General features: G+C 40.5%; 1 protein-coding gene across 5 annotated transcripts in view; it reads left to right on the forward strand.

The window, feature by feature from the left end:
• CDKAL1 (CDKAL1 threonylcarbamoyladenosine tRNA methylthiotransferase) overlaps window positions 1–13,210 on the forward strand; it is a 673,848-nt gene that overhangs the window by 496,862 nt on the left and 163,776 nt on the right. For all 5 annotated transcript variants that reach the window (XR_015722607.1, XR_006779269.2, XM_087858100.1 and 2 more), the window contains one exon: window positions 6,700–6,762. Coding sequence is in view for 3 of the 5 variants with exons in the window: in XM_087858100.1 (XP_087714226.1) it covers window positions 6,700–6,762 (63 nt within the window). In the remaining 2 variants the exon portion in view is untranslated. The remainder of the gene's footprint in view (window positions 1–6,699; window positions 6,763–13,210) is intronic.

The raw sequence follows: 13,210 nt of genomic DNA on the forward strand, positions 1-13,210 counted from the left end.
CAAATGCTGTCACATTACACACTGAGGTTAATAAGCTCAGCATCACCCACCCCCTCACAACAGGAACCTGCCCCTGCAAGAAGTGTAATCAAAGATCCCAAGGCAAACATCAGACCTACCTTATGGCCAGACCACAATTTTGGTAGATAACATCTTCACTTACTTCCTAAGGTGTCATGGCTGCTTCATTTCTTATCCCTTACTTAAGTGCCTCATTGCCTCTTGCTAAGCCCTGTCCTCACTGCAGTTCTCCTAGTTCCTGACTAGTCTCACCAAGGACCTTGCGCCCCTGAGTCATTTGTTTTTATCTCGCACCTCTTTGCTGTTTTGGCCCTTCTGCCTCAGGATGTGATTCTCTGACTTCCCTTCTAAAGGCCTGTCCCTGGCAGGTAGTAACTGACCAGTTCTTGTTCCCTCGTGTTTATTTCCTAGAATTTTGACTCGATCTCTGTTTAGAATTTGTTTAGAACCTAACTCTCCTAGACACTACCCACCCCACCCCCCGCAGTCATTGATTGCCTTGTTGTCTTAAGTGTCCCTGCATGACGCAAAGATCACCTATTCAGAACCTGCTTGCCCAGTTGAGTTGTCTTGGCTTCTTATCTTTTCACTCTTACTTTCCACTGTTACTTGCCAGTCCATTGGTTAACCACTTCTCAGGCTCCCTGCCAACAAGGGGACAAGAAAAAAATAAATGGCTTGAAACTCTTTTTTCTTAGCATATCAGTTATACTTTTATATTTAACCTGTGTTAGTGGTTGCCCTAGAGTTTGCAGTAAACAATTTAAGGCAATCCAAGCAAAAAAAAAAAAAAAAAAAAATCCACTTTCATGTAACAGCTTGACTTTAGGCATAGTGTGAGTACCTTATAATAATAACACAATCATCTTTTTTGTAATTTTTAAAATTTTTTTGAAGATTTCATTTATTTATTTGAGTGAGCACACAAGTAGGATGGGGAGGGGCAGAGGGAGAGGGAGAAACAGACTCCCCATCGAGCAGGGAGCCCAATGCAGGGCTTGATCCCAGGACCCTGAGATCATGACCCGGGCCACCCTGGTGCCCCAATAACACAATTATTTTAATTTCTTTCTCTCACCCCTAGTGTATTGTCATTCATTTCACATATTCATAAGCATACGTAATTGAATAGATTTTTGCTATTATTGTTTTGCATAAGCTCTTATCTGTTAGATCAATTAAGAATAAAACAAAAAACAAAAAACTCCTTTTACCTGCACTTATTCTTCTCTACTTATTCAGTGCTTTTCTTTCAGATCCAGATTTCTGACCTATATAATTTTCCTTCTCTCGAAAGAACTTGTTTTAATGTTTCTTGCAAACAAGGTCTGATAGAAAGGATAATTTTGAAGGATAATTTTGAAGGGTATAGAATTCTAAGTTGGTGGTTTTTTTCTCTTAACACTTTGAATATTTCTCTCTCTTCTTGCCAGCATGGTTTCTGAGAAATCAGATATGGTTCTTATCTTTGTTCCTCTATGGATAAGGCATTTCTCCCCCCTTTGGCTTCTTTTGGGAATTTTTCTTTTATCTTTGATTTACTATAATTTGAAAATAATATGCCAAAGAATAGGTTTCCTTGGCATTTGTTGTGTTTGGTATTGTCTGAGCTTCCTAGATCTGTGGTTTGGTGTCTGACATTAATTTGGGGAAATTCTCAGTCCTGATTGTTTCAAATGTGTCTTGTGTTCCTTTCTCTCTTCTCCTTCTGATATCCGCATTGTGCATATTGTACACCTTTTATAGCTGTCCTACAGTCCTTTCAGTCTTTGTTCTCTCTTCTTTTTGGTTTTTGTGGATTCTGTTGGTACATCTCTAGCTCAGAAATTCCTTCCTCAGCCATGTTCAGTCTGCTCCTTGGCCTGTCAAAGGCATTCTTCATTTCCGTTATCACTAGCATTTTGGGGAGGGAAATTTGGGGGAGGTTCATTCTTTGATTTCCATCTCTCTGCTTACATTTTTCATCTGTTCTTGCATACAGTCTACATTATCCATTAGAACCCTCAACATATTTTAAATTCCCAGTCTGATAATTCCAGCACTCCACCATGTCTGGTTCTGAAGCTTAGCCTGTCTCTTTGAATTGTATTTTTGCCTTTTGGTATGTCTTGTAATTTTCCTGGATAACCGAACATGACATAGCGGGTAAAAGGAACGCTACAAATAGGCCTTTAGTAATGTGGTGGTGAGGATTAAGGACTGGAGAAGCATTCTAGAGTCATATGACTAGATCTCAGTCTTTTAATGACCCTGTACCTCTGGACTGTAAAGAGGTTTTCTCAGTGTTTTTCCTCCCTCCCTGAGCAGAACAGGATGGTTTAGTGGTCTGAAGTTGGGTATTTCCCTTGTCAGGTTAGCTAGTTTCTGATAATACCCCAGCAGATTAGGCTCTGGTTAACCAGTTCCAACTGAGGGCAGGCCTTGTTAAGAACGGAGTACGCTCGTGTATTTCAAAATGCTTCTTTTTCCCCTCCCCATGCCAGAAGCCACAGGGGATTTTTCTCCCAAATTTATTCTGGGAACCTGGTGGAGCTCCCGGAGGTAAATCTCACAGTGTTGTAGACCACCCACTCCTGCCTCATGACTGGATCACCCTGAAGTTCTTAACAGAGTTGTCTGCACTGAGCCTCCAGCAATCCATCCATTACCATTCAGGCTTTCCTACTCATGCTCCGGAATGCTCCAGAAGCCACATTCCCCATATTGGCTCATTGGTCTCTCCCAGTTCTAGGGGCAGCAGTGTTTCCTGTCTTTCCTTTCCTTATGCATCCAAAAAAAGAGTTGATTTTTAAGTCTGTTCAGCTTGTTTCTTGTTAGGCCGGAGCGATGACTTCCGAGCTCCTTACATGGGGAACTGAAAACAGGAAGTTAGTAGTACATTGAAATTTAAACCTGCTCTTTTCGCTTCTTACCACAAAGTATCCTAAAACATTTATACTGTATTATCTATAAGTGGAGAATGAGCACAGAAAGCATTGAATTCTTTTGGGGAGCCCAGGAGAAGTTAAACTGGTGGGTATTGTTACAATTTAATTGACTATATGATCTCACCTTCAAAATACAGATTTTCATTGCACGTGGGGCCTCTTTCAGATCTAACTCCTTGTATCCCTCTGATAAAAATGGAAATGATTCCATTGTCTGGAAACCTGAACTGTTAAAAATGTTCCATTGGGGCCTTTAATTTTGTTTGGTTTTGTTTGAAAAGGAGTTTAAACTTGGATCGTAAAGGGATTGTCAGTGTTTTCTGTTCCTGGAGTGTGAAATATAAAAGCAGTCTAGGAAACACCTCATGATGGAGATTCTCTGAAATCTCAAAGTTTGACCAGATTTTCAGACTGCCTCATCTTCTAAACCCAGCTGCGCCCCACACAGACTATAGGACTCAGCGTGTTGGTCCTCTGTAATCACCTCTCATCTCTGCAGCCTGTACCCCGAGATTGACGATGAAGGGGACTTGAAGGTACCTCATCCAGCTCTGAGAGGGATGTTTGCCATATTCACTGTACTTTGGCCACCCTTGTTCCAGGTTCATCACACACCTTGTTCAACATGTTTACTTTTTAAACACTCAGAGAAGTAACAGGTGGTTGCATGACTGAGATGTTTGTTTTAACAGGCTAAAAAGTGGGAGGTAGTTTAGACACACACTATGATGCAATAGGAAAGTATCTAATTATTCCATTTTTGGCTCGGCTTTTAGTTTCAGTTAAAATTGATAGCAAGGCTCAACAAGTTTTGTAGCTGAGGACTCTTAGCGCTGTCTGCCCGTGAGAAATTGGCTCACTAGCAGTGATGGCCGTGCTTTCATCCCTTGTACATGAAAAATTCTGCTTGGCTTCAGCACTAGAATTTAGTAAAGAATCTCAGCATTTCTGTCATCAGCAGTTACGGTGTGAATACAGAAGGCTCTGAAAGTCCCATATCTACTTCAGCGTGTTCTACAAGCCGACTTATAATTGTGAACATCGAATGCCCAAAACCAAAATCCTGGAAGCAAGACAGCTCACGGTTCTTTGGCCTGGTATGGTCATCCTGATGTGTTCGGGTATAGGTTATGACCGGTCCTTGAACTGTCTCATTGAGTACAAGGAGCAAGGAATTTTGCAGGATAGTTGTTTATTTGGTTTGGGGTCAGGGGACAATTGCCAGAAGTAGTCGTGGTGCCAGATAGAGATTCGAGTTCTGGAATGGCTAACTATTTCTGTAAAGGGCCAGAGAGTAAATATTTTAGGATTAATGGGCCATATGATCTCTGTCGGAACCACTCAACTCTGCTGTTATAGCACAGAAGTGGTCATAGACATACATAAACAGATGCGCGTGGCTGTGTCTCAGTAAAATGTTACTTACAAAAACAGGTGGTAGGCTGGATCGGCCCATGGGCCATCATTTGTCATCCCCTATGATGGATCCCTGAACATACACTGCTGAGCTCTACAATTCTGACCTCACAGGAAAAACAGCAGTAGTTTTTAGTTAACTGAACTAATACATAGAACCTTCAGGATTTCTAGCCAAGACTTCCTTGTATTTGTGTATAATAAATTTGTTGTCAGAGAGAAGAGCATTTTTTCCTCGCTGGCTTCTTTGGGTGCTAATCCAAATTGTGTTATTTACTTGTCATTTAGACCCCACTTCCTTCCCAAAATAATTTGAGGTAGCTTACAGTAAAAGGCATGTATAGGTTTTAGCTGTCAAAATAGAGATATCAAACCAAAACCGCATGAAAATGTCACACAAAACAACCTCTGAATATTCCGTTTCCACCCGCCAACTCAAGCTGGTAGCTCAACCTTTTCGGGACTCAGCAGACTTTTGGACACCTCCTAAATTGAGTACTGATTTGCTCCGTATTTTATCTTTCCTAGCATAATTTCCTTTCTGAAAACAATTTCACCCCTTGTTTTATAGTGAGTCTTCTACCAAAGGAAATGTTAGTATCCGTCATTTTTCTTCTGATTGAAGTATAAGCCAAGAACTGTTATACAACTGAGTGGGTAATGGAAAGGAAAGAGAAAATTCTAAGCTAACGAAAACTTGGGTGAGCCAGTGACCTGTTCAGAACAGATTTCAGGGCTTACACTTGTAGCGTTGGGGGCCTATTTCCAGTCAGTCAGAGGCTCATCCCTGCTCTCAGGGGGAAAGGAGTATTTTGGGACTTTAGTGTTAGGATGGTCAGAAGCCCACTTTCGAGGTAGACAGAGGAGGTGGGGATTGTGGCTGGCGGCAAGGAGGGGTGATGTTTAGTGGGTGATGTGGAAACAAAGCCAGCTGGAATTGTGGCTCCAAAGACCATTCCGAAATTTGAAAACTGGTCCATGGGACGATAGTGAGTGTGTACAAATGACTCTAATATCAATCCTAGTTAATACTAGTTCCAACTTCTTAGCCAAGTGGCTGCCAACGGTCATGTAGAGCCCGGGCCAGAGGGTCTGCTTGGATCCCTGGCACTGGGGAGGTGTGACAGATACGCTCAGGCAGACACTGGAGTTTAACGGGAGGAGATACAGAAACACTCCCCTAGGAAACCTGAAGACCAGGCAAGGGTTCATTCACAAGTGAAGACAGAAGCTGCTCTGTTACCTGGTAGTTAGGTTAGCAACGGCAGAGTAGAACCAGAAGCAGGACGGGGGCTATAGTAAGGACAACAGACCACTTTTGCGCCAGGATTTATCATTTTTGAAAAAAGTGCACACTGGCAAGCTGGCAAAAATGTTTGTGCAAAGATGATCATTTTATGAAAAAATTGAAATGCAGAAAAAGCGTTCAAATTTCAGAAGTTTTTGGATTTCAGCACTCCATATAAGGGATTGCAGATCTGGTCATACGAGTCTTTAAGTTTGGCAAGGATTAGTTGTGAAGTGGAAAAAGTCAGTTTTAGGACAGTGTATACAGAATGATCCCCTTTCTTTGAAAGTAATAACTGTATGTGAAAAAAACGTGCACAGGAGATCTAGAATCACACAAAATTTCCTGTGGTGGTTATGGTGAGTGGACAGATCTCCGTGTATGAGAAAACAGGCTACTTCTTACAGTCCACCAGAAGAGAACGCCACCCTCCCTTCACTGTCACAGATACTGAGGGGGCAGAAGGTAGAGACGGTCCTCAAGTAGTGGGCTCAGCTTGAGAAAAACATATCAGCACTGAAAAGAGGCTTCTCTTTTCATCACTATATATGAGACTTATGTCATCGTTATAGATTTGCCTAAGTCGGGTAAATTCGTTTATTTCTTAAGGAAGTATGCATCGAGCCCTGTGTGTGAGACACCATGCAAGGCACTCGGGCTACACAGCAGGGACAGAACAAAGGTAGCCTCAAGCAGACAGACCCAAACTGTGACTAGGAAGCCAGATGAAGGTTTATTGTTCAACGGGACACATGTCCGTGCCCAGTCAGAGTAATAGCAGTTGGTATTACGGTGAAATCACAAGTGTCCTAAACGTTCCTGGCTGGTCTGTGACAACGACCCGCAAAACCATCAAGTAACTTAGTTTTCTAATTGCAGTCATGTATCCCAGAATGGCACTGTAGCCTCCCACGTTGCACAAGAATCCCTAAATAATATCTTAATGCAGGTGGATAGGTAGACAAAGATTAGACAGATAGATAGATACTTATGCACGTGTATATTTTTGCCACCTGTCAACTCACATGTTTGTGTTTTCTTCCACAGAAAAAGCAAAGAACGAAAGATCTTTCTCGGGTATTCCATTCTTACAATCCGTATGATCACAAGGTAAGAGAAGCATGTTATTCGTGTATTGGATAGAAGTCCTTCTGAACGTAGAGCAGATCTCACCAGCAGGTAGTGATTTTGAAGTAGTTTTCCAATTACATTTGTATTTCCATTTTAATTTGTCAACTCTCTCTCTCTTCTAAAGAAATAAAAAAAAATCTTTATTTCTGAACTAAAATAATTATATTTTATTCCCATTAAAATCCAGTTACACATTGTCACTGAAATCTCAAAGATGAGGTAAAGACAGATTGGGGGGTGTTATTTACTTGGTTGGTTTTTTTCTTTCCGAACACTGAAGCGATGGACTTGATTTTTGAATTGGTAAAGACAGTTGAGATAGTAATTGCCAACCCTTTGGTTTTCCATTGCTCCTGAGAGAGAGTTATTTTCTCTAGATAAAATCCCTAACAAAGAACAGTACATAGCGTAATATCTGGAATACCCACCGCCAAAAGATTTGCGCCACGGAGGACCAAATAGCTCCATGACTCCTATATATTTGTCCCCCAGCTTTATAGACCCGTGGCCAGTGTTGCTTCATTTATACCCCACACTCTTCAGTCCCTGTATTTGAAGAATTTCCAGACATCTTTTTACTTACAAGCATCTCACCATATATTTGTAAAAGATAACAGTTCTTTAAGAAAAAAACAAAGCACTTCTGTTTTTAAAGAAAATGCTTAACACCACATCATCGTAGGGAAATATATTACAAGATTCCCGAGACTTGTGCACAACTTCTGTATCATGTAAGGTTCCAGTAAATCTGTTAATTCGAGGTGATTTCAGAAGCGAACAAAAAATTTGCACACTTGAAATGCTAATATAAACTTAAATCTTGATCTATGAATTTACAAGGAGACATGTGGTGGGGATTTTTTAACTAGCCAAAATAAGTAGTGTGAAAACTATTTTCCTCAGTTGAGAATTATGGAGATGTCTGGATTCAGGAGGAGAAAACGGTGCCAGTTGTTCATAGAAGTTGAAAGATTTTCAATGGCTTCTAGTGTTTCTATAGTGACCAATTGACTTTAAGCACCAACAATTTTTGAGAGAGGTGTTTATGCTTCATGTGACCATGGCAATACACAGTACTAAAAATGATATCATTTCACGTTGCATTTTTCAAGCTAAACCAGCCCCTTTGCAGAATATGGCAATTTGTTTGAAAGAGATGGGGAGAGCCAGTAATGCATGACAGTAGGGAGAGAAGGTGCAGGCAGATAAGTAACACACCAGCAAAGGGAAGGAGATTGGCTGGGTTCCTGATAGGAGAGTTGCAGTTTTTTAGATGAAGCCATTTAATTAACATAAATGCAGCAGTGGCTAAAGTTAACATTCAGGAACGACAAAAGGCTGTGACAAATCAAAGGTTTTGCCTGCCTTGTCTAAATTTTGCCCACTTCTAACGTTTTTTAATTCACAGTTAAGGGAAATTCCATTATTCTTTTATTAGAACTCTTAATGGAACTTAGCCATTTGCAGCTTCTACCGGCTTCCTCTTCATATCCTTTGTGGCATTGTATCAAAGTCACCTCGGATTATTTTGGCTTCCCTTGTGAAGACTTCATTCCTCTACAAATTAGTCATTGGGCAATGAGGAATTGAATATAAGTGCTAGATGGAGTTCCTTTTGATCTTTACTTTAAGATCGGTAATAAATTATTGTAAAGAGCTAGCCTGCTTGATGAGTGATTTTTGAAGTTCCAAAGGTTTGGCCTGTTGGCATTCTGCTTCATTCTGCATGTGTAGGGACGGAAAAGGGGAAAGTTTCCAGGCTGCTCCTGCCCCTTTCTCCAGCTCCATCCAGACACGTCTCACCGGGTCACCTTCAACCTTTTCTCCCGTTGATCAGTGTCCACAAAGACTAGCATCGCAGGAGCGGTGGGACAGACACTGCTTTCTCAGTCTTAGAATATTCCTTTTCTTCCCCATAAATAAAATACAAGGGGGTTGTGATTCAAGCTACTTTGTCATTTTAAGTACCCAATTATATTCAAACAAATTAGCTTTCTAAGCAGATAGGTTTCAGCATAGAACGTTTTGTAAGATGTGGTTGGAGTTGACTGAAACATCTCATGCTCAGTGAGATTTCTGTAGTGATCTTTAGGTTAAATATATACATACATTATAAATGAAAGCTTATATAAAATAAAATATAGGCTGTCTGCGACTTGCTTTAAAAAAAAGAATGCAAGGCAGGGAGTGGGTAGGATACAGTGAAATCAGATTGGCCATGTGTCGACGATTATTGAAAATGAATGATGAGTTTATGGGGGTTCATCATGCTATTCTGCTTATTTTCTTTCTTCTTTTTTTTTTAACCTGATGGAAATTGTCCTGGGAGTGAATGTTGTGGTATTCTCTTCCTCTCTAGCTAGGTTCCTTTTATTGTTAATTTTTCCCTTGATGTAAATTTACACCAAAGAAGGAATACTCAGCATTTCAGTGGGTTCGTTATGCTGAGTAAACTCAGAGATGCAGATCCTGTTCTGAAGTTGGCATAATTTCCTGGGGCTTCATCCCAAATTATAGTGGGTCACTTAAATGATAGCCTGGCCTGCTAGAAACTGTTAAAACAGTGGTAATTACAAAGGATAGTTAGTACAACCGTTCTTTTCTCAGTGAGTCAGTTATGTTTGCTCCTCTTTCCTCCCCAACTCCCCCAACCCAACCAGGATTGCTCCAGCCTGACCCCAGGCACAGGAGAGTCACCGGGTTAAACAAACGTGTTGTTTGAGTGAGGCCAGGTGCGTTTCTTAATTGTACTCTGAAGCTGTTGTTTACGTTGCAAATGGTCAGTTGGGTTTCTCTTAAATGCTGTTGCAGAAAGCAAATAAAGCTTAGAACAAAATGTATACTCAAAATGAGTCTTAAGGAAAAAATCTGATTTATTTTTTATACTCTAAGACAAATTCTGCTGGAGATGGGAAGAATTTCATTTTGGAGCATTATCTCTAGTTCCATGACCATTTTTTTTAAAAAACTGTTTCCAGTTCTTGTAATACAGACTTACAGAGAATGGCTTGAGCAAAGCCAATTGCCGTTTTTCTGTCCTAATAAAAGGGAACATAGGTAAAGAGAATCCAGAGCAGCAGGTAATTTGATTTTATTTTGTGCACTATATGCTGTCCTCTGTTATTTTAATAAACACATAATAAACATAGCTTGTAATTTCTGAAAACACATCAGACTAACTACTAGGAAAGGTTACAGGTCCAGAGGCCTTCCATGTCACTAGAATTGAATTTTTTCTTTGGATAAGTTATGGGTGAGTACAGTAGGCTATAATTAGAACACTTTTTATTAAAACTCTGCTTATTAGCACGTGCTTTCTGTCTTTGGCCTGAAAGAAGTATTGCCATACATATAAAAGATGTTTCTATTTCCTTCCTTCCCCCCTTTTTTTCTTTCTTGTTAGATTTTTATCAGAGTTATGTGTTCAGGGGGGAAATCTCAGTTTATTAGCTAAACACAGATGTTTATAATCTGCTAACGTAAAAAGCTATTATAAAATATGAAAATGCTTGGAAGGAAGAAGTACACAGTTCTGTTTCAGTCTATAGTGGTTTTTAACATCTGCATAGTTCAGTTTCTAAACATAGTTAGTCTGCATAACTTTATATATATTCCCCCATTAAAAGTGAGTCTTTAATGGGTTATCACTATTACAGTTTCTTTGTTTTGTCAAGGGGGCATCTCATGTTCTTTTAGTGACTATTATTATTTCAATAATTTTCTACATTCTTGGACATAAATGAATGGACACACTTCAGAAGAAACGTGATTATAAAACTATGTTGGTGGAGTAAGCTTTTCTTTTTTTTTTTTTTTTTTTTTTGGTGATTAGTGTTATTTTAAGAATTTTTCTAAGGACACAGACATCCATCAGCTAAACTCTAAACTAACTCCTGTGTGCCCCCCAAAACGGCTATGTATGGATATGTGCTTGATGAGTTAGCTTAGGAGCAGAGAGAAAATGAACATTAGTGCTTTACACAGCCAGAGGCCTTTTGTGCAGGAGGTCTCTGCTGTCCGTAACCCGGCTCGAAGTCCGCCAGCCCACCAGCCAGGATCCAGCCTGTCCACATCCTTGTTGAACTCTCTCCCCACCTCGTTACTTCTTCAAGTCCCCCATCCACGAGCAGTCCACTTTTAAAAAGAATATTTCTAACAGACATACATGTCTGGTTTCCCAAAAAACAATCAAGCCTAGCAGGAGTTACAAAGAGGGTGGTTATGGTTTCGAGAAGCCAGAGCTTCATTAAAAAGTGGCGGCGTACGAAAATGAAGGCAAGGACGTGGCCATAAAGACCGCTGAGTCATCAACAAAGGGACTCCGAAAGTGCAGCTGCCCAGGACCCCTTAATTTGGACCCAAATACCCAAAGATCCCTGCACATTTTAATAGTCCCAGAGTAAAATAATTGGGCCTAAATTACATCAAGAAGGAGAGACGTGTGTAGTCTATTTTTAGAAGTATTGCTATTTTAAGGATAGATATTATTTATCTTGAAAACTCTTAGGAATAGCTGGTTTTTTAAGGTTGGATGAATGAATATTACTATAGAATGTGGTTTAATAACAGAGAACTAGTAAGAGTGGTTGAACATGTGTTGGTAGTTGGGTAAAGGACCAAAAAAAATGTGTGTGAGCGGAAAAGATGAGGAGACAATCCATGTTCCCCCCAATTACTTACTTATATAATTAGATATTGTAAAAATATTAAAGCATATGATATTTTTATCTTAAAGAGTACACTCGGTATAACTTGAGTAGGAGAACTGGAAGTAATGTATCAGTACCGTACATTTTTAAGTGCAATATCAAATATACAAAAAAATGCTGATATGTATTTGCATAACCCACACTTCCGAAGACTACCTTAAGCACCGCCATGAATGCAGACACATCTGGGAGCTCATGCCTGCCAGTGCTCAGTGAAATATGATTTAATAACAAAATGTGGACAGAAGCATACAGCAAAAATTTATTTTAAAAGTCTTGGGGAGAAAAGTCTTGGGTTATACCACCATCCTTCCTTCCCTAAGAGACTATTCGTCTCTGTGGCATCAGTTTCATATGTCCTACCTGGAGCGAAAGGGGCAGTTTCACCTTAGAAATCCCATATTGATCTACATTTCTCCATTAATCAGATTTGTCTAGTGATTTAAGATAACAAATTCAGCTCTTTCTGTTCGAAGAATAATGGCCATGTGACTCCATCCCGAGGCAGCCACGGTATTGTCAAGCCTTCATTATCCCCGTGCTTGGAGCAACACATGTCGCCAACAGAGCGCTTTGAGTGGTTCTTCTCGAGAGGGAGATGGGAATTTGGATCCCTGCCGGCTGGCCCCGTTGAGCTTCGAGCTATCTGCTGTCTGGAAATAGCACGTTCAGTTTTTAATGGATACGGCACTCTACGAGAGCCAGATTTGCACGGCACATGCGGGTAAAGAAACAAGTTATTGATTTGGTGTGTTTGTGCCGCACTTAAAACCATTCGCCATAGCAGATTGTCCAAAGCCGTGTGTGCACTTCACTCTAGTCCCCATCTTTGGCAAAGACTAAAAAATGTTTCAAAAGTAATTTTAGGGCTGTTGCTAAATATCAGGAACGATTGGATAAATGCCCGATTGGTGGCGTTGCCTTATTGTTGTAGCACATGTCATCCTAAAACCAGGCTCAGGGTCTGGCCTCGAAGCAGGGGAAGTGAGTAAATAGTAAACCCACATTCATGGGCCCCGTGAACTCTACTCCAGAGCCAAATGACGAAATCCAGTCTCAAAATAAAGGACATAACTGAAGGGCTCCCTTGGTATAAAATCTATGCTCCCATTTGTTAAAATGTCTTTCCTCTCAAGGTGATCATATAATTGTTACCAAGGGTGCAGACATGGTTCAGCTGTGTTTTACTTCAACAGTAGACGTGTTTAGCTACCCTTTTGCGTCCCGATCTGTGCCAACCTGACCCACAAGCAATTTGTTCATTTTTAACCCTCCTCAGCTTATGATTCAAGTGGAGTAACTCATGTTTCGCTGAGCCTACCTTGGCCACTGTATCTGTATATTTTTCTCTTTTCCTTCTAAAATGATGTTGATCTAAAACCTAGACATTTTTTAACACATTAGTTTATGTTGTGACTGTAGCTGGAAGGAGGGGGGGTATAGATGTATGCGTAAAGGGCCCGGTGGATACCAGCACTGTGCCTTGCCATCACCCTGAGGTCTGACAAAGAGAGTGGAATGCGAGGGGACCTTATTATTATTCAACTGTTCGATGCACATCATGGAACTGGCACTATTCTCAAAGCTTTACATACATGCATAACTCATTTACTTTGCAGACCGACCCTGTAAGATGAGAACTCTGATTATGCCCTCGTTTGCAGATGAGGAAACACACGGAGAGATTCTGTGACTGCTCAGGTCACACAGCCTAGTAA

Source organism: Ursus americanus, chromosome 32 (assembly GCF_024610735.1).
Source record: "Ursus americanus isolate L20-20 chromosome 32, mUrsAme1.1.p, whole genome shotgun sequence".
Classification (NCBI taxonomy): Eukaryota; Metazoa; Chordata; class Mammalia; order Carnivora; family Ursidae; genus Ursus; species Ursus americanus.